This window comes from Callospermophilus lateralis, chromosome 13 (assembly GCF_048772815.1).
Source record: "Callospermophilus lateralis isolate mCalLat2 chromosome 13, mCalLat2.hap1, whole genome shotgun sequence".
In the NCBI taxonomy this organism is placed as follows: domain Eukaryota; kingdom Metazoa; phylum Chordata; class Mammalia; order Rodentia; family Sciuridae; genus Callospermophilus; species Callospermophilus lateralis.
This window is the reverse complement of record NC_135317.1, coordinates 106,850,903-106,877,560: the sequence shown is the minus strand read 5'-3', so window position 1 is coordinate 106,877,560 and position 26,658 is coordinate 106,850,903. Positions and strand designations below refer to the sequence as shown.

Below are 26,658 nucleotides of genomic sequence, written 5' to 3'. Positions count from 1 at the left end.
ATGAGTGAGCTGGGCACTCCGAGGACCAGCGACGGCACCGTCTCCCGCCTGCTCCATGTGGTGGAGAGTGAGCTCCAGGCGGGCAGGGAGAAAGGTGACCCCACCGAGAAGCAACTTCGCATCATCCTGGAGGACGCTCCCCTCTGGCAGAGGTTCAAGGAGGTCACTAATGAAATGATCGTGACCAAAAATGGCAGGTGAGTGTACCCTCTGCCCTGCCTGGGTGCACCCAGCTAGCAAGGGGGAGGGGCGAGAGCTTGTATATCGCAGAGGCCACCACTCCTGATTCAGAGGCACCGGTCTGATCCAACACACTCAGCTGTCCCCAGCCAACTTAATTAGTTCTCAGATCATCCGAGAAGTGAAAGATGAAGCCCCGGGTCTTACATGTTTAAGTGGAGAAGTTCCAGGGGATTCTGTAGAGGGGGGCGTGCCCCGTGGGAGGGGGCTGAGGGCTCCAGTTTCAGAAAACAGTGCTGAGTTTTGACTGTGTCTCTGGAGCAGACCTGGGCTCCACCTCTGTTCGGAGAATCCGAAGTCCATTTTATTTGGAGGCTGAATGGTTTCCTCTTAAGTACAGCAAATTTTTGAAAAGTTGAAGAGTGGCAGCAAAAGGGTAGATGTAATCTCCTTGCCTGCCCCTCCGTCTGCTTCCCCCGCATGTGATCTGTGGAGTGTCCACTTGTGGTGTGTCTGTGGTATGTGACAGCCGTGGCAGGCAGAGAGGGTGAAGCCATGGGACGCTGTCACGGGGAAAAGTCGCCTCCGTTTTTCTCCCTGTAACCAATTAGGCATTAATGGAAACGGATCTCTGCTGGCATTTCTTGGATTCTATTAAATCTAGTCTGTTCCAAAGCTGTCAAGGTAATAGAAGCAGCTTTCACGTAGGAGAGGAGAAGCAAATCTTTTGAAATAGAGTCACATGGCCTTCCCTGGCTCCCGGCAGTCAGTGATGCTCACGCATCAGGTCCGCGAGGCACTGGAAGCCTCTTCAACAGGGTTCCTCCTGACAGGGCTGGCCTTGTGCAGAATGCTTCCATTCCTGAAGTCTTGGCTTCTGGCTTCTTGATAAAACACAGCATAGAAAATTGACAACTCCTTGTCCTGAATTAGGAGCTTGAAAGCTGTGGACAAAGTTAGGTGCTTCATGAAGAAAGTCATAGCAGAATCAAGGGCGCTCCAATGAATCTTGTTTATACCTTGTTTATGCCTTGCTCTGTGTTGACATTCTTTCTTTCTAAATGGGTCACATACTTAAGGCATATGGAAGATCAATAAATAACTTAGTTCATTAAAATTGCTTTTAATATTTGTAATTGTAAGTACCCTGTTCCGTCTCTTGATTTGTGTTTATATGTAATTTTTGGTCTCTTTGGTAGGAAAAAAATATAAAACACATTTTTAACTTCAAGGAATCACTCCAGTTTTTTAATTGGATTCAGTTTCTTTCTTCCAACGATGAGGAGCAATGACGCAATTGTAAGATCCTGACTGTGTCTGACCACAGGGAGAACTTGGTTCACAGATCTTCCTGTTTGTTGGGTCACACAGAAACCTAACTGCACTGTTTGGCTGTTCAAATGGCCCTACATTGAAATAGAAATAAGCATAATAACTGATGAGAGTGTAGTTCGCCTATGTCATTAATGAGTAAGTGATGTATTTCTGAAGCATTGTAAAATGCAATGAAGTGATGTCATATCAGAATGTACTTCTACCATTTAAGAAGAGGGTTTCTCACATTTTTCACCTAAATAAGATTTTTCCATGTCTATAGTTTGCAGTTCTCGTCCAGGAAGTCATTTCATGCCAACCCGGTGAAAGGTACTGTCGGTAGGAGAAGCCCATTGAGGCCCAGGAGTCAGGCTGACTCTTCCCTCCAGCAAATGAAATGCTTTTCTGAAATTCTCTTAGGGTCTCTGGACCCCTGAGGGTCAAGATTTTCCCAGGGGATAGAAAGTCCTCTTCGTACTTTAGGTAAAGAGGGGAGACAGATCTGGAAGCCCTCGTCTCTCTGTTCTCTGAGCCATTTCCTCTAGAAGCACCTGTCCCTCCCCATGGACACGTCTGCTGGGTCTCATCTTCTTGCTCCCTTTTCCTTCTTCCTCCTGGTCATTTCTCCCATGTCTCTGTCCACCTGTTCTTCTCTGGCAGAGGCCTGGCTGCTTCTCCTCCAGATCCCCCGCTGCAGGACCTCGGGAGCCCGCCTACACTGGGCGGTGCCCTGCCTGGTGGAGAAGAGTGTTGTCCCCAGCCCAGACATCTCCGGGCTCCTTCCTGCCTGGCTCTGCAGGACCGCCCACTCTGTGACCCACTCTGTGGGTTTTTCAAGAGCTTCAGCCGGGGTACTCAGTCGGGAAACAGGCCACGGGAGAGCCGAGACCCACCCAGTGCAGACCTGCTTCATAGTCACCAAGAGGAGCCCGTCTCTGACATGGAGGGGACGTGGTGAAGACAGGGTTTTCCCTGGGAAGCTCCCTATTATCCCCAGAAGCTGGGTCCTGATGGAACCCCCACCTTCCTACCCCCACCCCTCTTCCCTCCCTCCTCTCCTCCCTCTGCTTTCCTACTTCTTCCTTTCCCTCTCCTCCTTCTCCTCTTTCTTAAACCTTCTATTATCCACTTCAACCACCTTTCTGATACAACAGAGACCCTCCATAGAACTCAGGTTCACCGGGTTACCTACCCTGCATCCGGCCTGCTTTCCTCCTCCAGTCTCCAGCTCCAAACTTACACATTAGGTTTCAGAAAAGACTCATTTCTGCTAACAGGCAAATGGATCGGGTCACTTGCACTTGTTTTCTTCACTGTTAACATCTTCATCTGAGAGGAGAGTCTGTATTTCAGGGATGTTTTCATGCATTTAATAATTTAGACTGAACAAATTTGGCTTGAGCAGGTTTTAAGGAATTGGAAATGAAGGCACCGGTGTGTCCATTTTCTGTCACAGGTAAGTGTCGGAGTCACTGAGTTTGAATCTGCTGAGTATTACAGGGTGTGGGTGCAGTGACACCGAGCCCATGTTTGTGGCTCCCAGCGAGGGTGGTGCCAGAGGAGGAAAAGCAGCTCTCGAGTCCTGCCGACCCAGACCCCTGTCTGGACGGCCCGTGGACATAGAGTGGACAGAGATAGGTATATATATATATTAATTTACTTTTTCCCCCTCTGAACCTTACGAGCACAACTCGAGGGTCCCAGGCACCTGTGTGATCTGCCCCACGTCCCCAGGCCATTCTCTTCTCCACTTTGGTTTGTCTTTGGTGGACACCTGCGGCTCCCTTTCATGGAAGTGTCAGCGTCTGTGTGCCAGGAGCGCCACACACAACATTCTCATGGGCATTGGTGACAGTTTTCATCCCTGGAGAGGTGGAGGAAGGTGTTGTGAGTGGAACCTCCTAAACTTTGCTTTTGGCCATCTCCCCACCTCCCCTCCAGCACCACCCAGTCCTCCCCTCCAGCACCACCCAGTCCTCCCCTCCAGCACCACCCACTCCTCCCTCCAGCACCACCCAGTCCTCCCCTCCAGCACCACCCAGTCCTCCCCTCCAGCACCACCCACTCCTCCCTCCAGCACCACCCACTCCTCCCTCCAGCACCACCCACTCCTCCCCTCCAGCACCACCCACTCCTCCCTCCAGCACCACCCAGTCCTCCCCTCCAGCACCACCCAGTCCTCCCCTCCAGCACCACCCACTCCTCCCTCCAGCACCACCCAGTCCTCCCCTCCAGCACCACCCAGTCCTCCCCTCCAGTACCACCCACTCCTCCCCTCCAGCACCACCCACTCCTCCCTCCAGCACCACCCACTCCTCCCTCCAGCACCACCCACTCCTCCCTCCAGCACCACCCACTCCTCCCCTCCAGCACCACCCACTCCTCCCTCCAGCACCACCCACTCCTCCCTCCAGCACCACCCACTCCTCCTTCCAGCCTCATCTCTGCCCCCTTTTTCCTGTAGACGTCCGTCTGCCCCCAGGAGATATGAAAGCTGGGAAGCCTCCTGGCAGCAGGAGCCAAAGGAGCCAAGGGTGCGGAGGGACCCCAGTTATCCCCAGCTGGCGTTCACCTGCCACTCCCCCTTCTCCCTCTCTCCCTGCCTGCTGGCCAGCCCGTTGTGAGCTAGGGCCTGATTTACATCTCTAAACCTCTCAAAGGCTGGGAATTCTCTGTGTTTGGGAAAGAAAATGGAAAAACCAGCTTACTTAGAAGTACAGTCTGACCCTGAAGACAAAGCCTGGCCTGAGAGGTGACCACAGGTAGCTAGTGTCCCTAGAGGATGTGCCAAGGTGATTGTGAGCCAGAGGGAGGGGGAGTGAAGTGGAGATGACCCTGGCTCAGAGGCGACCTCAGACCTGCTCACTCCTCCTTACAAATGGAGATTAAAGGTCCACACCAGGTCCTAGCATCCATGGGGGGAACAAGGAAACAAGAAGAATGATAAAGTTCTTGGAAAACGAGTACTGAAGAGCAACTGGCCGTTCAACCCTCTTTCAGGTGTTCTCCTACCAAGAGGAGGGACTCGCGCTTCGTGTTTGTTAATAGTTGTGGTATAATTCACAGAACATGAATCGTCCACTTGGAGTGTACAGGCCAGTGCTGTTCGGTGGATCCACAGAGTTGTGCGTCCATCTCCACAATTCACTTTAGAACATGCTCATTGCCCCCAAAGGAACCTGCACCCCACCACGCTCCCCTGCCCCAGGGACCACAGGTCCACCTTCCGTCTCTGTGGCCTTCCTGCCCTGGACACGCCGGGTCAGTGTCCCCCAGTCTGTGATGCTTCATGGGTGCTGGTTTCCAGGCTCACCCGGTGGCAGTGCCTGGCAGCACTTCCTTCCTGCCTGGGTAGCACTTCATGGTGTGGGCAGGGCACCTGCTGCCCTGGGCACGGCTGGTGGGGCTGCAGGGCTTGGGTTTCTGCCTTTCTCAGTTGTGGTGCTGCTGCTATGATCACATGGGCACGGATTCTTGTGAAGGCCTTTTCATTTTTCCGGGGCACATGTAGGCGTGGAGGCAGGTGGGATAGCCACTCCATTTCATCGGGCAAGGAGCTGCCCTCTGTTCCCAGGGTGACTGCGCCACACCACGCGCCCAGCAGCGAGGCACGCGGGTTGGTCCGGTTTCTTGGCAGCCTCACCAGTTGTTGGTCCTGGTTCTCTCTCAGCCGGCCCCAGGCGCTGCCTCTGCAGTTCTGGCTTGTGTTTCTGGTGGCTGGTGACGTGCAGCATCTTCGTGGAGCTGCAGAGATGTGGCGCAGAATGGAGGGAGGGCGCTGGCTCCTCTCTCGCCAGCACTGGAGGGTCCCGCCAGTCTCTGGCTGCGTGGAGCTGAGGGACAGGAGGGCCTCCCACGCTGGAGTGGGCTGGGATCTGCAGGCTCCTTCCTGTGCTCAGCCACACGGGCTTCCTCTTTCGTCCACCGAGCCGGCCAGTCAGGGCCCTGGGGCTGTGTGGCGGCTGCTCCTGTGGCCCGGGGCACCTCCATGGGGTCCTGCGCGACCCATCCTGCTCCCTGTGTAGGTCTTGGCTCCAGCGTGGATTCTGAGCCGACCTAAGGCCCTTCCACAGCCGCCAGTGTGCCCTGGTCCCTTAGCCACCCCCCCCCCCCCCCCCCCCCCCCCTGACCCCACTCATTTTGGTTCTGGCTAAAGGGTCCTCGTACTCTTGTGATCTAAACTGAAACACTGAAAGCAACGAGAACTCACGTTTTTTAATGTAAATGCTATGGAGGCTTTATCCATGATTATCCCAAACTAAATCCATCCAGCGTCCTCCGCTGGGCGAAAGGGTGAGCAACGAGGGCCCACCTCATGGGACACCTCTCGCAATAAAGGTGAGAACCCACTGGGACACACTGACTGTGCCTCCCTGGGCGTCCTGGGCGTTACGAGGTGAAGGCCAAGTTCACCTAAGGGCACGAGGACAGGGAGGATGGACAGGCTCTTCTGCAGCTGTTTTTGAAGTGATTTTTGTTAGTGCATTAGGGTTCCCCGAACTCGTGGGGTCTGTTTCGACTCGCTCATAAACGCATCTGACATGGTTTGCTCCATTCCAGTCCTGGGGCCGCTCCCTCCTCCCCCCCTCCCTCCTCCCTCCCCCCCCCGCTCCCTCCTCCCCCCTCCCCCTCCCTCCTCCCTCCCCCCGCTCCCTCCTCCCGTGGTCTCCCTCCCCCCTCCCTCCTCCCGTGGTCTCCCTCCCCCCTCCCTCCTCCCGTGGTCTCCCTCCTCCCGTGGTCTCCCTCCTCCCGTGGTCTCCCTCCGCCCCGTGGTCTCCCTCCGCCCGTGGTCTCCCTCCTCCCGTGATCTCCCTCCTCCCGTGGTCTCCCTCCGCCCGTGGTCTCCCTCCGCCCGTGGTCTCTCTCTGCCCCGTGGTCTCCCTCCGCCCGTGGTCTCCCTCCTCCCGTGATCTCCCTCCTCCCGTGGTCTCCCTCCGCCCCGTGGTCTCCCTCCGCCCGTGGTCTCCCTCCTCCCGTGATCTCCCTCCTCCCGTGGTCTCCCTCCGCCCGTGGTCTCCCTCTGCCCCGTGGTCTCCCTCCTCCCGTGCTCTCCCTCCTCCCGTGCTCTCCCTCTGCCCCGTGCTCTCCCTCCGCCCGTGCTCTCCCTCCGCCCGTGGTCTCCCTCCTCCCGTGGTCTCCCTCCTCCCGTGGTCTCCCTCCTCCCGTGGTCTCCCTCCGCCCGTGGTCTCCCTCCGCCCGTGGTCTCCCTCCTCCCGTGATCTCCCTCCTCCCGTGGTCTCCCTCCGCCCGTGGTCTCCCTCCGCCCGTGGTCTCTCTCCGCCCCGTGGTCTCCCTCCTCCCGTGCTCTCCCTCTGCCCCGTGCTCTCCCTCCGCCCGTGCTCTCCCTCCGTCCGTGGTCTCCCTCCTCCCGTGGTCTCCCTCCTCCCGTGGTCTCCCTCCTCCCGTGGTCTCCCTCCACCCGTGGTCTCCCTCTGCCCCGTGGTCTCCCTCCGCCCGTGGTCTCCCTCCTCCCGTGGTCTCCCTCTGCCCCGTGGTCTCCCTCTGCCCCGTGGTCTTCCTCCTGTGGACTCGTTTTCCCTGGTGCATCACAGCTGTGCATGGATGTGGGCTCGTCCTGGCACACTCGTCCTGGCTTACTCATCCTGGCTTACCCGTGCTGGCACACTTGTCCTGGCACACTAATCCTGGCATACTCGTCCTGGCCCACTTGTGCTGGCACACTCATCCTGGCGCCCTTGTCCTGGCACACTCATCCCCACACACTCGTGCATGCAGGTAATGTCACTTGGTCAATTTCATCCTGTTTTGAGCTGACTTCTTTGTTAGGAGGTAAGCTTTGTGAGCAGGACACTGGGTCTGTGATTGTCACTGAGTCCCCACTAGAACAGGTCCTGGCCTGGAGCAGGTGTTTGGAACTCAGTCATTAAGTGAGAAGATAAATATCCATTAGGCACTGAGATTTGGGAAAACACTGAGGGGACTCTTCCTTTTACTGTGGCCCAAATTATTAACTTTCTAGAAGTCTCAAAAGGGAGTGAAAATAAGATGCTGTTAACACAATAAGGAGAAGACAGTGGGGTACAGCAAACACCCTGTGCCCCCATCCCTAAGGGCCTCAGCTAGAAAACCGACCAACTAACAAGTATCTGTGCCCTTGGGTGGGACTGAGGCTTGGATTAGAACACATGGAAGTGCAGCACATCACCATTAGCATCAGAAGAGCCATCCTAAGTCCTAAGCTGGACCTTCTGGAACTCTCTGCTTGACGTGTGGGAACACCGCACTGCGGAGCATAAGCAGCTAGCTGCAGGGGCCCTCCGGCTCCTCAGGGCCGGGACCATCTCTTTCAGAGCTACCTCTGTTGTTCATTCTACCGGGAAAACCTTTGGCATTCTTACATCTCAGTGTGTGAAATGCCAATGATAACCATGTCATTCTTGTGTTTTTTGTAATAAAGTACTTTGGCCCTTTATAAAAACCACAGGACTCCAAAGACAGGCCATTTCTCTGTGTACTTCCTGCAAACCAGCCAGACTCCTGGCTGTCACAATGACCCTACATTGTCCCCATGATGATTTCTGATGCCCACTTTTATGATTTTTGCAAATGGCGTTTGTGTTTTCACATGCCTTCTGTCGCCTACCCTTGGTCCATACTATTAAGATAATTGAAAACTTTATATAGCACAAGGGAAGAGTCTAATATAAGAGAAAGCAATAAAAGAAAAATTGTCTGTTGAAGAAAGAACAAAAGAGAATATACCAGGGAGGATTCGAAGCCACAGGCAGCCTGGCGGTGGCCAGGCTGGTTGACAGGAAGTGCAGCCGCCCCGGGAGAGAGAGGGGAGAGAGGCCAAGCTGGATTCTCTAGCGTGGACTCAAGTGCATCCTCGGGTGCATCCCCCTAAATTCCACTTAGCTCATGCACCTGGCAGGGCAGTTCATGCACAGGTGGCTGCTTAACTAGGTTTTTCCTTCTTCTTCTTGAACACACCAAGACAGCCTCATGAACTCAGTGCCAGAACTTGTTGATTCTCCAGTGCTCACTCCAGCGCCTGCACCTAACAAGCTTGGAAGTGCTGTCACACCGGGCCCTGAGGTGGGGCCTGCTTCCCTCCAGGATCTTACCTTAGGTGGGGACTTTGGCAGCTGGAAGAGCAAAGGACCGACTGACCCTGCCTCCCTCCTGCCCGGCTGGCAGCAGCTTCTGCCCCCGCTTTTCTTTCTGGTGACAAGAAGTCTGGGTAGAATGGGTGTGACCGCTAGTGGCCCTGGAGGCCCTCTGGGGGGTGAAAATCCTCTGGAATCAGAAGCCGGCCACCTGGGTAGTTTCTCCAAACACCGTGAGAGGAAGCTTGTTGGTGCCACTCTAGGGAGTGGGAAGGATCCAGGAATCTAGACCTGCATGTGGGGACTGTGCTGCTCAAACACAGATCCCCACAAAATGCCCCAAAGATGGCTCCCTGCCACAGGGGCTCAGGGTGTGTGCAAGCCCGCAGCTCGTCCACACTCCCGGGAAAAGCCTGTTAGAGGCTCTGGGGAGTCTGGAGGAGCGGAGCCCGTCCACCTGCCGCAGGAGCCTCTCACGTACTCTAAGTGCCACCACCAACCCCTCTCAACCCCTGGTGAGCTGGGAAGGGCTGTGTGGCCTCCGCAGGGGGCGGGGTCCTGGAAGAGAGCCCTCTGTGGCCATGGCATTTGATAGCCCACCTTCCCCCCAGGTCCCTCCTCTCCAGGTTCCTCCGAGACCTTTGGAGTGGACACAGCACTTGAAAGTCAGACCCCAATATCAAAAGGGCTTGGGGAGGAGGCTCTAGTGCAACTGGAGCCGGGGGCATGGCCCCGTTACGGGCCTCCCTTCCAGGCCACTCCATGGGACTTCTCAGCACTGAGACCCCTGGGCAGGGCCGGGGTCCCTCGCTGTCCCTCCTGTGGCTAAGCGCCTTTCCCTTTTGTCTTTAGACGGATGTTTCCTGTTCTAAAGATCAGCGTCACAGGACTGGACCCCAATGCCATGTACTCCCTCCTGCTGGACTTTGTCCCCACGGACAGCCACCGCTGGAAGTACGTCAATGGGGAGTGGGTGCCCGCGGGCAAGCCAGAGGTCTCCAGCCACAGCTGCGTCTACATCCACCCCGACTCCCCGAACTTCGGGGCCCACTGGATGAAGGCTCCCATCTCCTTCAGCAAAGTAAAGCTGACCAACAAGCTCAATGGAGGTGGGCAGGTACGGCCGCCCCCAGCGCCGATAGAGAACTATCAAGGGTGCATTTAGGCAATTAGAGGGGTCTTCACCAGCCTCTTCTCCCACAGAAGCCAATTATTCCCTGGAGTCCAAATGTAAACAGGAATAAACAGCTCTTAATTGGTGCTTTCAGTTTTTAATGGACTTCCTGCTGTGGAGAGGGAGGAGAGAGTGCCTGGTTCACTTAATCATCAGGCCTCCTTTCAGAGTTTTGTCTTGTGCGCTGCTTTCACGCAGCCCTGGGAGGGAGATGTTTGTGGGTACCTGGGTTTTGTTCATCTCTCTCCCCTTTTTCGGTGTAAGTGGTATGTTGGCAATAGACAAATACCTTAATAAAAAGCTGCTCCTAAATGAAATAATTACTTCCTCGGCTTGGGCATTACGATAATTATCAATAGAATATTGAATCAGCTTAGGTTTTTCAGAAAAAAAAGTAATCATAACAAACCTTAAATAAGGAAGGCTGTATTTAAGGTCGCTCCAATTAGAATAAACATGGGTTGGAGGCTTGCTTCTCTGGACTTGGGTGGTGGGTTGTGCCTCCCAGTCAGGGGAGGCTGTTCGGGGCCTGGGGGGGGCAGGAGGAAGAGGCTGTCCCACTCACTCCCTGCTTTGTTCAGCCTGTGCCCTGAGCTGTTGCCGCCTCTGTTCTCTGCGCTCAGCACAGTCCTGTTGGAGGAGAAGCCGGCAGTGCCACCCAAGGCTTTGTGACACCCAAAGGTTCCCGTTCTTTATTAAATCAGGACACGGAAAAGTCGAGTGTTGCTGCCTACCAGGTTTCACAGAGGGACTTTCAGTGACCCTTCACTGGAATCATAAAGTAGGGGTCATAGTGACCACCAGATGCCAGACGTCCTTAGCCTGTTAGACACTTATAAAACAGCCATCGTCAACATTTTGAGTTATTAGGTTTCTTTCTTTTTTTAAAATATTGGATTTCATTTTTTATTAATATTTTCATGACAGCAGCATGCATCACAATTCATGGTAATATGTGTACGTATAGAGCACACTGTTTCATGTCTTTGTTGTCCACAGAGGACATTCACACCAATTCCTGTCCTCATACATGGACTTTGGATAATGATGTCATGGGTAGAAATGATGGTGGAATGCGATGGACATCCTCATCCAGAGTCATTAGGTTTCTTCACATGAAAAGAAAAATATGCTTTAATGGACTGAGATCCACATTGTGCTGAAAACAGGGGAGGAAGAAAGGAAGGGGGACAGAGTGCCAGGGGCCACTTCTCTCCGGCCCCCTCCCCTGACCCCTGTGGAAGGGCTTGTGTCACGCCCCCAGGAGCCTCTGAGAGACCTCCCAGGTGGGGTGCAGCTCCGGTGACCCGGGGCTTTGCCTGTGTGTCCCTGACTTGGGTGGGTCCTGATCCTGGGACTAACCAAAAGTGTAGGCTCTTCGGTCACCAGGACACACGGGGCTGGGTCACCAGGACACTCGAGCTCCGCGTGGCGTCTCTTACCTTCTCCCCCACAGATAATGCTGAGCTCCCTGCACAAGTACGAGCCCCAGGTTCACATAGTACGCGTGGGAGGCGCCCACCGCATGGTCACCAACTGCTCCTTCCCAGAGACCCAGTTCATAGCAGTGACTGCCTATCAGAACGAGGAGGTGAGTGTGTGCGCGTGCTGTCATCGCTGGGAGTGTGACAAGGGCGAGGGGCATCCTCTAGTGCCAGGAGCCAGCTTGGTGGGGCTGAGTCCCCCAGGGTTCAGAGCTCTGCAGCTGAGGTGAAGCCACGCAGTGGGCAGCTGCCCTCCTGTCCCTCCTGTGTGCTGGTCACCTTTCTGTCACTGTGGCAGACGACCAAGGGGGAAGGCAAGGGGAAGTGAAGAGGAAAGGTTGATTTCGGCTCGCAGTGGTGGAGTGCCACCCATGAGGGAGTGACCCGCTTTGCTGTGGGTCTGGCAGCACGTGGCAGGGGCTGGTGGCAGCACAAAACCATTCGTGGAGCAAGAATGAGTGTGGGGGGTCAGGGTACCGCACTCTCAAGGGCAGGTCCAAGTGGCCTGCGGCCCTCCCACTAGGCCCACCTCCGAGGGACTCTGTCACCTCCCAACAGGGCCTTGCAGGGGCCAAGCCTTGCCACATGGGCCTTGGGGACACTTGAATCCAAGCACCACCAACACATCTCTCCTGGTGCTAAGAAGACAGTGTGTGCTACCAGACCCCAAGCTCTGTGGAACTCAGGGGCCTTTGTCTTGGGTCCCCGGGGTGCCCTTGGCCTGCACAGAGCTGGACCTGTCTGGAGGGTGAGGTGCATGGGGCAGGACTGCCAGGTCTGAGGGACCAACCTGAGCGCACTGTCCCTGGGGTTCTAGGACGCGTCTGTCCTGCCAGATCTTCCTCCCCAGCATGCTGGGCTGCTCTCGGGTCCTGCAGCTGGAACGCTGAGTAGTCAGGAGTCTGAGTCCACTGACGTTCTTCCAGGGTTCCCAGGCCTGCTGAGCACCAGAAACACCGGGAACACTGAATTCTTTCTGATAAAAGTTATAGAAAATAAAAGATAATAAGCATCTATTTAAAAAGCATATAATAACATAGTATAGAAAGACATAAGGTAAAAGTGAGAAAATATGAGGTGAAAGTGCAGTTTTTCTTTTCTTTGGAATCCTATTCCCCACAAGCATTACAAATAATAGCTTAGGGTGTGTTTTTTGCACACATTTATTATGCATATATAAATATATATACATATATAAATAAACATACAAAAATATAAATTGGCTCATCATATATATTAGTTCAAAGAATTCTTTTTTAAAATTTGGCAGTGTAGTATGGGTATCTTTCTGCATTTGGGCACGTGTTCCTTGAGCCATGCTAGCAATGTTCAATTGAAGGGTGAACCATATTTCTTTTTTTAAAAAAATTTATTTCTTAGTTGTAGTTGGACACAATACCTTTATTTTTATGTGGTGCTGAGGATCGAACCCAGGACCTTGCACATGCTAGGCAAACAATCACTGAGCCACAACCCAGGCTGGTGAACTATATTTCATTAGTCAGCCCCTCCAATGGTTGTTTAGGTTGTTTTCAGCTGTTTTATTTTCTGTTGTAAATAATGCTGTGATGCATATCCTGGGGTATCTACTGTTGTTTACTTGCATGGGATGACCTCTCAGGAAGGGCATTTTCTGTTGAGGGGAGCGTATGTCAGGATTTTAAGAGGGTGCCAAATTTCTTCCCTCAAAAGAGCATCTCCATTGATAGTCCCCCCAACACCATTATCAACAGTCATTGTATCTTCTTCTTCTTGTTTTTAATCTGCATTTTTGTATTTGGAAGCATAAAAGAAAAATTTGGGGCTCCCATCCATCCAACTAAGGGTCTCCAAAGGTGATGCTTAGAACATATAGTTTTAAAACTTTCCCTAGAAAAATCTGGTGCTCATCAACTACAGGTGAAGTGAAGCTGCAGGTTGACTCGCAGCACAGATACGCAGAGAAAATTCAACTCTTCTTCCAGAAGGTGTTCTGACCTCTCGGCAGAAACCGGGCGGAGGTCAGTGGGAGCAGAAATGAACAGTCCTCAGCAGGCCGTCTAGGAGGACAGCCCTCAGTGTCTCAGACAGGCCTCTGGATTTACAACGGGAGGGTGTGGCCTTGGAACCCGGGAAGCATCCCGGCCTCTTCTGGTGTCCAGGCAGTGTCCTGCCCATGCGCATCTCTTGCACTCTTAGTCGGGCTCTTGCCATTTGACTGCTGACTTGAGAATCACTCAGAAGTTTTCCTGACGGCAGGTGCTGGTCGGTTCTCTCTGAACCACCCGCCAGCTCTGGTGAGCCTCCAGCCACTTCCCAGCCTGACTCGGCTGCTTCAGGGGTCACACCAAGTGGCAATCATGTTTGGCAAAATCTAACCCAAGAACCCCGCTCTGCCCAGTGTTCCCCGAGAGGTGAGAGGGTGCAGCAGTGGGCGAGAGGCCAGAGTGCCCATGGATAGGTCTCCTTTCCCCTGACCTCCCCAGGTTTAGCCAAGAGAAAGGCCAGGGCTTTCATATCTGCACCCACACCACTTTCCCTCATTTTCCTGGGCCTGAGAGAGAACTGTGATTTTATTTTGCTTTCCTTCCTTCCACCAGAGAGTCTTAGGTTCTTGCTGACATAAAGTCTTTTCAATAGTTGGGTGTGGGGTGTTTCTACATGCTGGGTTTTGTTCTCCGTGCTGGAATTCTGCCACGATCCAAACAGCTGTGAACTCCTTCCTCAGGCAACTAGTTCTGTCCCAGTGGTGGGAGATTAAACAGCAGATTCCCTCCCTCCCTCCCTGCCTCCTCTGTCCCTCCCTCCCTCCCTCCCTCTCTCCCTCCTCTCTCCCTCTCTCCCTCCCTCTCTCCCTCTCCCTCTCCCTCTCTCCCTCCCTCCCTCCTTCCTCTCTCTCTCCCTCCCTCCCTCCTTCCTCTCTCCCTCTCTCCCTCCCTCCCTCTCTCCCTCTCTCCCTCTCCCTCTCCCTCCCTCCCTCCCTCCTTCCTCTCTCTCTTCCTCCCTCCCTCCTTCCTCTCTCCCTCCCTCCCTCCCTCCCTCCCTCCCTCTCTCTCTCTCCCTGTCTCCCTCTCCCTCTCCCTCTCTCCCTCCCTCCCTCCCTCCCTCCTCTGTCCCTCCCTCCCTCCCTCCCTCCTCTGTCCCTCCCTCCCTCCCTCCCTCCTCTCTCCCTCCCTCCCTCCCTCTCTCCCTCTCTCCCTCCTCTCTCCCCCTCTCCCTCTCTCTCCCTCCTCCCTCCCTCCCTCCTCCCTCCCTCCCTCCTTCCTCTCTCTCTCCCTCCCTCCCTCCCTCCTCTGTCCCTCTGTTCCTCCCTCCCTCCTTCCTCTCTCCCTCTCTCCCTCCCTCCCTCCCTCCCTCCCTCCTTCCTCTCTCCCTCTCTCCCTCCCTCCCTCCCTCTCTCTCTCTCCCTCTCTCTGTCTGGATCAGATGGTTCTGAGAGGGGACACAGCTAAGGCTAGCACAGTGGCAGGGCTGGGGCCACCGTGCTTCTTCCATTAACATGGCTCAATGGGCGATGATTATGTAAGAGGGAGGGAATGTCCCGTGCTCTCTAGGAGAGGAGGATCACAGCGGTACCACTCCTTAGTATGTCCCAAGTGACAAGAAAAGGAACCCATGTGCTTGGTGCTCAGTGATGACTGAAAATAAAAAAGTGGGTAGAAGAAGGAATTCTGGGTTTGTGCTTTGGATGTTGCTTATTTCTAAAATCCGCCCCTTCTTGGCTCACTTGGCAAGGCCCTGATCATTCTCACCTCCTGTCACAATGAAGGGTCCTTGGCCAGGGTCAGTGCAATGGAGACCTAACACAGGACTAAGCAGAGACACATGGGGGCGGGGAAGGAGGGCTCTTCTGGTCTCCCACGTCCACACTGAGGACAAGGGACCTGTCCGCGTGCACCTGTTCCGTTCTCACTGACACCTCTTGTCTTTGCAAGATAACAGCTCTCAAGATCAAGTACAACCCCTTTGCCAAGGCCTTCCTGGACGCCAAGGAGAGGTGAGTAGGGAAATCCCAGTGAGTTTCCACCATTGTCCTGAGAGGATAGAGATGTTTTCAATATTCATGTAAATAAAATGAGCAAATTCAGCTGGACGGCAATTGCCTGCTCCTTACCACAGTGGTCCCAGGGACCACTGGCTGGCACTGTTCTGGTGGCTCTGTTGATCAGAGGTTCTTGAAAGTAACACAACCGTATTAAAAAAGTGATTTAGGTTTTTAATAATTCACTGTGACCTTTCCCCAGTTGTCTCTGAGTAATGCAGTTTTAATAGTTGTATTGTTTTAAAACCACACTTAGCCCAGGAAGGGTAAGTAATGGTGGGAGGCTCGTATTATTCAGGTGGGAGAAGGAGGGTAATTAGAGACAGAGGGCTGTGTTAGTCAGCCTTTCGTCACTGGGACCAAAACGCCTGACAAGAACAACTTAGAGGAGGAAGAGTTCATTTGGGGCTCACAGTTTCAGAGCCTCCGTCCACGGGGCTGACTCCCTCGTTCTGGGCCTGAGATGAGCAGAAGGGCAGTGGCCGGGGAAAGTTGGTCATCTTATGGCAGCCAGGAAGCAGAGGAGGAGCCAGGGACAGGATATAGTCCAAGGCTACCTCCCCAGTGACTGCCTCCTCCAGCCACACTCTACCTGCCTACGGTTACCACCCAGTGGTCCATTCAGGTTACCAATTCATCAGGACTAACCCATTGTGAGGCTACAGCTCATCACTGACCATTCCACCTCCGAACACTCCTGTGTGATCTAACACAGGAACTTTTCAGGGGACACCTTATATCCAAAAACATAACAGGGCATGAGTGATGACTCTGGCACTTTGGATCAGTGGCCTGCTGTCTCCCTGCCTTTGCTTTTCATTCTTGGGCAAAATAACAGAGCGTGGTACTGATCATTGATTTTTCTATTGACCAGGCTTGGAATATAAATACAGTGTCCTTTAAAGTATTCAGATTTTTTTGCCTGAATTTCTCATCTTTTCACCTACTTTTATAACTATCTGATTTTCCTTTCCCTCTTAAAGATTCTGGGTTAATGGACAGATGCTTACAAAGATATCACACGAGAATCTGTCCTGTTCAATATAAGAATACGTTTTGATGATGTAGAGGGCACCCTTATAACTTTTTCAGATAACTGAAGTCCTACCGGAGAAGGATGTGTGAGATAACAGAATCCTGGCCACCACTGCAGGTCCCAAATGATAGCAGCCTGGTATAATAAAGAGATCTCAGAACTTCAAGGAAGAGGTCCTGACTTGGAGTCCTAGTTTCGTCGCTCCTCTCTGTTTGATCATGCATGTGTCAGTCTACCTCCCTGAGATCTTATAACTAATAGATCTAATCTGCAAAATGGGCATAGCAATGTTTCCTGCACAGGGTTGTTGGTCGACCTAGCATATCACATGTGTGATTGTGTCCCAAAGACCTGCGCAAATCTTAGCTATTGTCATTATTATCTGAATCATGACCCAGTAAGATGGAGCTGAACAGGGATGGCTGTCCATATGGTACTGGGGACAACAGCAGATCTGAGATACACAGAGCCACTGCACAAGTGGAGGAAGGAGAATGGGAGAGGAGGCCAGCTTGAGGAAAGGGGAGTCTGGCCTTCTTATTCTGAGACTTGTATTGCTCTCCTTAGAGGATTTGGGGTGTGCTTCATGCTGGACCTGAACAATGAACTGTCACTTTCACTGCTGTTTCAGAAACCACCCCAAAGACCTTCCGGAGGCTGTCTGTGAGAGCCAGCACGTGGCCTACTCTCACTGTGAGTTGGGGAACGTAGGTGGGAGGCGCTGGGCTACACTGGGAGTGTCCCCCCTGCACTCAGATCCTTTGCCTTCATGACCACTTAAGGCCTAGGCCAAACTGAGACCTGCTGATGGTCCCTTCCACTCAAGTCAAGTTGATGCCTTCCCAGAGTTCCCAGGCATAGGGGCCAAACAAGTCTTAGGCAGGAGGTAAGAATGGGATTGAAGACTTTGTTAACCCTAATTTTCATGTGAGTGAAGCGAAGGACTCAAAAGGGCATCCTGGGCCTATCTCTCACCTGTACCCTCTCTGGTCAGTTCTGGATTTCCCCTGTTCCTAGCGGCTGCTAATTTTGGAGCTGGTCCCTAGTGCCTGCGTGGCCTCACAGATGAGGAGAGTCTGCATTTGGGCTGAAAGGCCGAGGGGAGGTGGAGAAGTACATCCGGGAGTCAGAGGGCAGCGCTGGGTGTTCCCACAGGGTACCACTGTCTCCACGGGTGGAGGAGGCTCCTGGTGGAGGGAGCCCACGGAGGTTCCAGGAGCAACTCATGGAAAAGTTAACCCGCGGACCACCCTTTAATTTGCTTTGCAGTGGCTAGCCAAGATCCCTGCAGCCATTTTAAAGCTGTGGAGCTCTTCGCTCCTCCCTCCCCTAAACCTTAACTTGGCTTCCGTGCCAGAAATGGTAGTATAGCCCCACAGAGAGCTGGCTTTCAGAAGCGCACTTTTTAAAGTGACTTTACCAAGGCTTTTGTTGAGGTTAGTGCCACACGGCCTTCTTGGCAAACTTCTCAAGGTGTGTAGGTTGCATGTGGCCAACTATGCATCCTGGGGTGGGGAGTCTTGTCTGGTTTTGCCCATTGGATGCCTGAATCTTGAGTCCACTCTTCAGTGTAGGGAAGTTTTAAATTTTCCCTTTGAAAGTTCAGTAATATTGGTTGATGAAATAAGCTAACAATAGATAGATCAGCAGAAAAAAAGCACACACACTTATAAGTGTACAGAAATATGAAAACCATATGCAAAGGATGAAACTCAAAGAATGTGCCGGATGGTTGAAGCTTAAATAGCATTTGAACTGCAGAAATAGGCACTTGGTGGGGTGGAGGGAAGAAAATGCACTGAACAGAGTGGTCTTATTGTGCAGAAGAATATGGGACGTCCTGTGGAGTCTCAGGGCAAGTCCACACCGGGGCCTCAGAGTCAGGGCATGGCGTTCACTGTGGGCTTCCACTACGGTGTCCACCTGCACCACCAAAGGGCAGCTTGCAGAACGATTCCTATGTCACAGCCCATGCATGGCCGTCTCATAACATGTTAAAGAAGCATATTTTTGGGGGTGGCCTACTTTGACCTCACTCTCTGGGTAGGGACACCTTGGGTCGTATGCTTGCACAACCATGGGGAGATGACAGGATTGTCAGGCATGACCGAACTCTGTGTGATGTGCTTACTTACACTTTACGAGCGTTTCAGCAATGGCCGTGGGTGCTAGTTCCAAGGTCCTTTTCCACATCGCTGAGGTGACAATCCTTGGTCACGATTCTTCAGGAGCAGCTCTGTCTTGTCTGAATCCCAGCTGAGATCTGGTGGGAGAATGTGTTTCTTATTCAGGGCCTGAATTACTGAGTCTCCATCTTTGCCCAGGAGCTCTCCTGAAGTGGAATCTTCAGTTCAGGATCTCCACAAGCTGATTTCTATGAAATATTTGGAAGTTTTCCAAAATATTCTGCAAAATGCTTGCTGCCAGGGTGTGCGAGGCCAGTGCCCTTTCTCTGTGCCAGGAGTATCCCGCGTTGGTGACGGAAGGCCTCACCTTCCCACCGGCAGAAACGAGCACCTTGCTCCTTCCTTGCCACCTCACCAAGCAGCCCCTGGTGGAGGCCAGTGAGCTGGACACAAGTCGGAGGCCTCCTGGACACACTTTTATTATAAGAAAGTAGCTTTCAGGTTGTATTTTGTATAGCTTCCGTTAACTCCTGCATTCGGGTTGTATTGGTATAGCCATAGCGCAGCGTTATTTAGTGGTTTTGCACACCTTGATGGGACCTGTCCATCTCCAGAGAGACCAGGTCACCTGTTCATGGGGAAGGGGTGGTGGAGTTTCCGCATGGGCAGGGTCACTGTCATTCCCAAGAAACGTGCTGTGCAAAGTAGCTGGTCAGCTGACCTCTGTGTGTCAGTCCCTGTATTTTCCTCTTGTCTGTTCCAGTGGGAGGCTGGATCTTTTCCAATCCGGATGGCGTGTGCACAGCAGGAAATGCCAACTACCAGTACGCGACGCCCTTGCCCCTGCCAGCTCCCCACACCCATCATGGCTGCGAGCGTTACTCGGGGCTCCGAGGACACCGGCAAGCTCCCTACCCTTCTGCGTACATGCACAGGAACCACTCTCCCTCAGGTGTGTGGTTCTGCTAATTAGGCTCTGGAGTGTGGGAGAGGAGAAAGAAAGAAAGCGTGAAAGCAGTACCTGGAGAGGGAAGCCCTTTCCTCCGCTGTACTGAGACATGAGTATTGCACATCACTGCTTTCCTGTGGCATGCTAACATCTGTGGCCTGGCCATAATAGTTTTAGTGTTCTATGATTCTCTAATTATGGTTTCTAGTGGGTGCTGAGATCAGCCAGTCACGTTGCGGGGTTTGAAATACTCGGTGTGTCGCCTTCCTGGGGCTCTTTTTAAAGTTGCATCGTGGCTCAGGACAGGGAGCACGAGGACAATTAGGAAGCCTCCCGAGAGCCGTATCATGGTACGTGCCAGCTTTCGTTTGATTCAGTCGGAGTTTTACAAACTCAGCTTTAATCATTTTTTTCAGTCTGATGGTTTTTAGAGCCGGCATTACAATTTGTGCGTGTGTGTTTTTTCTCACTCACTGCTATCTTATCGACCTCGGCCATGTGTATGCCCAGGCCCCTTGCTTGGTTCTTAGATGAGAGAGAGAGAGCGGGGTGGGAGGGAGAGAGAGAGAGAGGGAGGGAGGGAGGAGCAGTTGGTGATTCAGGTAATAGCCATTTATTGAGGACTGACTATGTGCCAGTCTCTGCTTTAGGCCCATGAACAGAATGATCAAATACCTGACATTATGGGGATCCTGTCAAAGAGATCAATGTTGAATAAAACAAATAGATAAAGCTCAGGGCAGGGGAGATGGTGGGTGTTTAGATCCCAGCCCCTTCCTCCCTCGGTGGCACCTGGAGCTCTGCCTTTCAGAGGGCTTTCTGCTAATTAGGCTCTGGGGTGTGGAGAGGGGAAAGCTGCCTGTCCCTGTACCCCACAGTAGCAACTGCTGGCAACCCCAACAGCAGCTGCCTGGAGGGGAGAACGTGTGGTTTCATGATCCGGGACACCCAGCGGAGGCTCACTCTGCTGCCGGGTCCTTTCCTGGGCTCCACACACACAGCGCCTCTCCTAGCACCTGCTCTGCCCCCGGTTCTGGTAGGTGGTGGGGACAGGGGTGAGGAACACACAGCTGCTCCCTGGGGAATCACAGGGCTTCACAAACAGATAAATAACCATAACAAGATGCAGGGAGCACTCTAGCGGGTCCTCAGAGCTGCCGCATCACCTGGGAACTTGCCAGCACTCTAGACACTCAGGCTGGGCTCCTGGTCCAAGTCTGCACCTTCACAAGATCCCAGAAGATGCACAGGCACCTTGGGGCTTGAGAACAAGATGCTGTGGGAAGGAAAAGACCAACTGGATCTGGGCAGGCAGAGGAGGCTGCCTGGAGGGGTGGTCATCAGACTGAGCCTTGAAGCAGACAAGGTCTACTCGAGTAGACCGGGTCTTGAATAGACAAGGTCAGCGGTGGACTGGGCAGGAGTGAAGAATGGATGACACGAGGCATTCCAGGTGGACATGGAGGGTGCAGGAGCCTCACCGTCTGGGGAACAGACTCTGAACAGGGTGTTGAGGGCGTGCTGCTGAAAGATGCAAGGGCTGAGCCCCACGAGGCTGCAAGTGTCAGCTCACTAAAAGGGGCAGCATGGCCGGGAGTTGCCGCAGTCTCTGGCTGGGCACAAATCACGAGTCTCCACACAGGTTGTAGATTCAAACAGCAATTCTTTATTCCCGAACTCACACCGGCCGTCTACAAACACGCTCTGGGGGAATCCACGTTCTCTGCCCAACTCCACTCCGCATGGGCTTCTGTCTCCCAAAATATACTGTCTGACCCTAAGCACTCAAGAGGAACTCAGCAGCAGGATACGCCCTATTCTAAAGGGGGAACACCCTAATCTCCTATTATGCTAAACTGCCCTATTCTAAAGGGGGAACACCCTAATCTCCTATTATGCTAAACCGCCCTATTCTAAAGGGGGAACACCCTAAACACGGATCCTGCCCTGGTCCTTGAGCAAGGTCACCTTTCAGAAGTCCTTCCACTAGACAGCATGGGAGTAAGCTGGCAAGGAATTTGTCATACCTACTTGGCTGATGGCTCCCAGCAGGGAGTCTTGGTCCATTTTGTGCAGCCATGTGTAGAGAGCAGAACCCACCTCCTCACAGCTGTGGAGGCTGGGGTGCCCGAGACCAAGCAGCAGCATTTGGTGGGGGTCTTCCCGCTGGGTTGTGATGTGGCAGACCTCATCTTGCGGGTGGGGGAGGGGCTGATGGATGCTGTCCTCAGGAACCGACTCTCACCCCTAGTCCCACGGCAGGGGCCTCGCTCCATCCCCAAGGAGGGTTCCCGCAGTCCCACCTCTCAGCATGGTGGCAGCGGAGACCACGTTCCTAACACAGAGTCTTTGTGGGACACGTTCAGACCACAGTACCAGGGGCACACTTGGAATTGTCCTCACCCTCTTCTCTTCCCCTTCCTGCCCCCTCTCTCTTACAGTCATGTTTATACAAATGACCATTCAAAGAAATAGAAGACACTTCTATTTCTTTCCCCATAAAACTGTTTATATTTAAGGTGTATAATGTGATCTCCAGAGTAAAGCAAATCGAAATTCCATTTTTTCATGTAGTTTCCTTTTTTCTTTTTAGGTTAGAGCACCTGAAATCAGTGCTTTTAGTAAATGTCCAGTACATACAGCCATAGAGACCATAGGCCTTGAGCCGCACGCTCAGCTCCAGACTGATTCCTCCACAGTCCTGCCTGTCTGCATCCTCTGGCCAACCTCATTTCCCCTCTCCACACTCCTGGTGTGCTGGGCCACTCTGCGTCCACACTCCTGGTGCTCTGGCCACTCTCTGCCCACCCCTGGTGCACTGGGCCACTCTGCGTCCACCCCTGGTGCTCTGGCCACTCTCTGCCCACCCCTGGTGCACTGGGCCACTCTCTGCCCACCCCTGGTGCTCTGGCCACTCTCTGTCCACCCCAGTACCCGTCTTCTAGTGTTTCAGGCCCACGGAAGCCTGAGGTCATGCAGTCTTCCTTCCTGTGAGAGGCCACTGTTCTCGAGACCTGTAGAGCTGCTTGGGGGGCACTGAGGAGAACAAGGACCTAGGAATCTCTCTGGGCCCGGGGCCCTCCAGCCAGAGAGAAGCTGTCTGGCCCGTTCTCAAGGGGAGTGAATGTGGGGAAGGAGTGGGGCAGGTCCGTGTCACTGAGTGCAAACGCGCCCCTCTGGGAGCCTCTGTCAGCTGGAGGTGGGCTGTGAAGGGACCTCTGTGACACTGGCAGGTGCTACTTCAGTAGCCCAAGCCCCTTCTGCTCCACTACCCTCAGAAGGACTGACGAGCCATTGCCTTGCAGTGTGAGCCACAGTTACATTTTGCTCCAGCTGATGTCCCTGGTCACCATCTTTACGTGTTCTGTGTGTTCCGTGAATTTGACTCATTGTCATTTCTCCAAAGTGAATTTGATAGAAAGCTCAAGCAATAATCTGCAAGTGTTCTCGGGAGCCGACAGCTGGACTTCCTTGTCCTCCGCTCCCCACGCCAGCATCCTGTCTGTGCCCCACACCAACGGACCCATCAACCCAGGGCCCAGGTAAGCTCGCTCTTGGGTGGTCTCGGAGCCTCACTGTGCTCTGGGGACCCAGAGGCTTCTTCTTGCTAGAGTGGCTCAGCCTCAACTGAGGTCCTGACTCCTCAGCAGCCAGGATGTAAAGGGCACAAGAGGACCGACCTCTGTGGCTGGAGGAAGGGCATTGGCAAAACAACCACTTGGGTATCTGCTCTATTCTTGTGGCATTGACATTGTATGTTTAAAGGGGAGAAAACACTGTGGCCTGGGATCATTAGAACCAGCCAGAAACACTTTAAACTGAGGCTATAACAAATAAGGCATGTACACACGCGTGTACACACACACACACACAAAACATCAAGTATAGGTGCATTAAAAAACAAATATGTAAAAATACACTGAGGAATTGAGACCCTTGGCTGCCCCTATTCTCTTACGTCTCCCCCTCTGAAAGGGGGCATGGTGGGGACGTGGCTCACAACCTGGCGTTAGACCAGATATAGTGCTGGGCCCCGAGGTGTGGTCTCACCCCAGAGGGCTGCGTCCAGCTGGCTTCTGGGGATCAGCACCTCAGGGTGGTGGAGGGGAAAGAACAGGGGGCTTGAGTCTGGCAGAGGTGACGCTGTCTGCCCGTTGCTGACTTTGACTTTGGGCTGTGTTCCCGGCCTCCCCTAGCTTTGACTTTCCTATCTCCTGAAATAGCCTGAACTACTCTGTAGATCAAAGCTACTATGAGCATCGAAACGAGAAATGTGTTAGGATGCTTTGTCTTCTGCGCCATTCTGTGTACATGCCGCTGTGGTGCTCCACACAGACGTGTAGAATACTGATACCATCCAACGGGGAATCAAAAGTGACAAAACATTTGTTTTTCTCTAACAAAATCCTACGGTGCCACCGGCCTGTGCCACAGCCAGGTCCTGACGGTCTGCATGGCTACGTGAGCCTGCAGACACCCATCGTCTCAGCCCTCAAAGCCCACCCTTCTTGTTGGGGTCTGGTCTCCATAACACAGAGGCCTTTGGGAGCCCTCCAAGCCAGCGCAGAAACCACGGCTCCAGGCCACTCTGCCTTCTGTGTGACCTTGACCTTCCGTCTCCAGAAAGTGCTAATACTGGCCTTGCAGATGGCCCTGAGAGCTGGGCACAACTACACAGTGTGTAGGACAGAGCTTGGCCCCTGGCTGTCGGGATCCCCAGGACCCTCATCCTGGTTCTCTTTCTCACATCCTGCCACAGCCCGAATCGGAGCTCTTCCTTTGGGTTCAGACCAGCCCTGTCCAACAGAAATAAAACATGAGCCGCAGGTGCCACAGCTGCCAGCCACATGTGTAAGCTTAAATGTTCTAGTAGCCACATTTTAAAAAGAAAAAACCCATGTCAATATTTTGTGCAATACAAGATATTCAAAATATGATCATATCCACCTGCATTTTATGTAAGAAATTAGTTGAGATTTTCGTTACATTTTGTACTGAGTTTTCAAAATCTGGTGTGTAGGGTGTCTTTCCACCTGACCCAGTTTGGACTGAATTTCAGGAGGTCAGGATGGCACAGCTCTTGACCCCGTGAGCCACAGCAATAGCAGCAGCATCAGGAGCACCAGTCAGAAATGCAGCATCTCAGGCCGCAGCCCAGACCTACTGCCGGGCTCTGCATTTATTTACCCCAGCTGATTCTAACACACTGAGGTGGGACCAGAAGCGTCACATTCCACTTTATGTAGACCTAAAATCGGCCATCTAATGTCTCACCAAGTCCCATCGTTCAATTTCAAATCTGGATTGTGTCATTGGAGTCCACCCATCAAGGACGGCCACCTCAGGCAAGGCAGGAGTGCCGCAAACAAACAGAAAGGGTTGCAAAAGAGATGAATGAATTTATCCATTAAGAGCAAAATAGTTTATCACTGCTAGAAGCAAGAGAAACAGATGGTGATCTGGTTAATGAAAAGAAAAGGACTCCGAATGAAAATACATCAGTTTTAGAATCAAAAAAAGAGCATAAAGAAAAAGAGAAACAAGGAAGGAGTAGATCAGGAAGTTCTAGTAGTGGTAGTTCCAGTAGCAATAGCAGAACTAGTAGTACTAGTAGTACTGTCTCTAGTTCTTCATACAGTTCTAGCTCAGGTAGTAGTCGCACATCTTCTCGGTCTTCTTCTCCTAAAAGGAAAAAGAGACATAGCAGGAGTAGATCTCCAAAAACTAAAGCTAGACGTAGCAGAAGTAGAAGCTACTCTCGCAGAATTAAAATAGAGAGTAATAGGGCTAGGATTAAGGTTAGAGATAGGAGAAGATCTAATAGAAGTAGCCTTGAAAGAGAAAGACGATGAAATAGGAGTCCTTCCCGAGAGAGATGTAGAAGTCGGAGGGAAAGACGAACCAGTCGAACCAGTCCCAGTCGTTCCAGTCACAGTAGGAGTCAAGATAGGCATAAAATTGAGGATCAAGGAGGAAATCTTAGTGGGAGCAGTCATAAGCATAAAGATCAACAACCCCTTCCTGTGGTAAGCGCTGAGGAATGATGTGGCAAATGCCATGCGTCATCCCGACTCGGCTGTGGCCCTCAACACAGGAGCTCTAAGCAGTCGGCAGACAGCCACGCCCAAGGCTCAGCACACTGGCAGTCACCCTACAGCTCTGACTCAGTCTCGTGCACTTGAGTTCTCTATTATTAATATGTAAATTTTGCTGCATGGTGCAATCAACAAGGAAGCTTTAAAAATTCTGGTTACCCAGGCTGCGTGCCAGACCATGGTGAGAATCTCCAGGGGATGGTGCCCAGGCATCTAACTTTTTTCCATCTCTAAACTCACTGAGTGATTCCAATGTGCAACCAAGTCTTGAACCAGTGCTATAGAGGTAAAGATGGCAAAGAAGTGGTCAGCCTCAGGCTTCCTGCCAGCGACCCTAGCTGACAGGTGGAGACCAGGAAGAGACGTCATGATAACTACCACTGTTTACTGAGTGTCACGTGCCAGGCACCATATATTCACCTCTTTGTTGAATCCTTACAACAACCTCTCAGGTCTGTAAGATACCACTGTGAGCCTTGAAGCTGGAGAAGCAGACGCTCAGAGTTATTAACCACTCTGCTCCAGGTCACAGGGCTCCTGTGAGGTGGAGCTAGGATTCAGACCCAGTGCTTCCAACAGCCGTGGTCGGCCACACTGCCACTCCTGGCCAGGGAGGGACCATTCTCACAGAGCCTGTAGTCCTAGTCCTTCCTTGCAGGGTCCTGCCAGTTTATATGGGCTGCAGGTGAGACCAGAGAATGGAGCACCTTGCCAGGGGCCAGGCCAGCACCGTAGTTCAGTGTCAGGACAACTGATTTCATGCCACTACCTCTCATGATGTCTCTTGGCTTCTCTGCACAAGTGGGGCCCGTTTGTGCCATTGCTGGAAACAGGCATGGCCAGAGCCCTCTCCTGCCTGTGGTCTTCCTCCCTGGGGCGCCATCTGACGGTCTCTCTCTCTCTCCCCTCTGCAGCTCCTATCCCTGCCTGTGGACCATCAGCAATGGAGCTGGGGGCCCTGCTGGGTCAGGCGCAGAGGCTCACGGCAGCACCCCGGGAGCCTTTCTCCTTGGCAACCCAGCCGTGACCTCACCCGCCTCCGGGCTCCCCACCCAAGCTCCAGCTTCGGCTGGTGTGGAGGTCCTGGGGGAGCCCTCACTGACCAGCATTGCAGTGTCCACCTGGACAGCGGTGGCCTCACATCCCTTCCCAGGCTGGGGTGGCCCTGGAGGGGGTGGGCGCCACTCCTCCTCCTCTCTGGACAGTTAG

General features: G+C 53.0%; 1 protein-coding gene across 1 annotated transcript; it reads left to right on the top strand.

The window, feature by feature from the left end:
• On the top strand, positions 1-26,658 carry Tbx19 (T-box transcription factor 19). Its single transcript, XM_076832042.2, has 8 exons — positions 1-197; positions 9,417-9,681; positions 11,195-11,329; positions 15,137-15,198; positions 16,911-16,972; positions 19,169-19,357; positions 22,761-22,896; positions 26,364-26,658. The coding sequence occupies exons 1-8, from the start codon at positions 1-3 to the stop codon at positions 26,656-26,658; spliced, it is 1,341 nt and encodes a 446-aa protein (XP_076688157.2).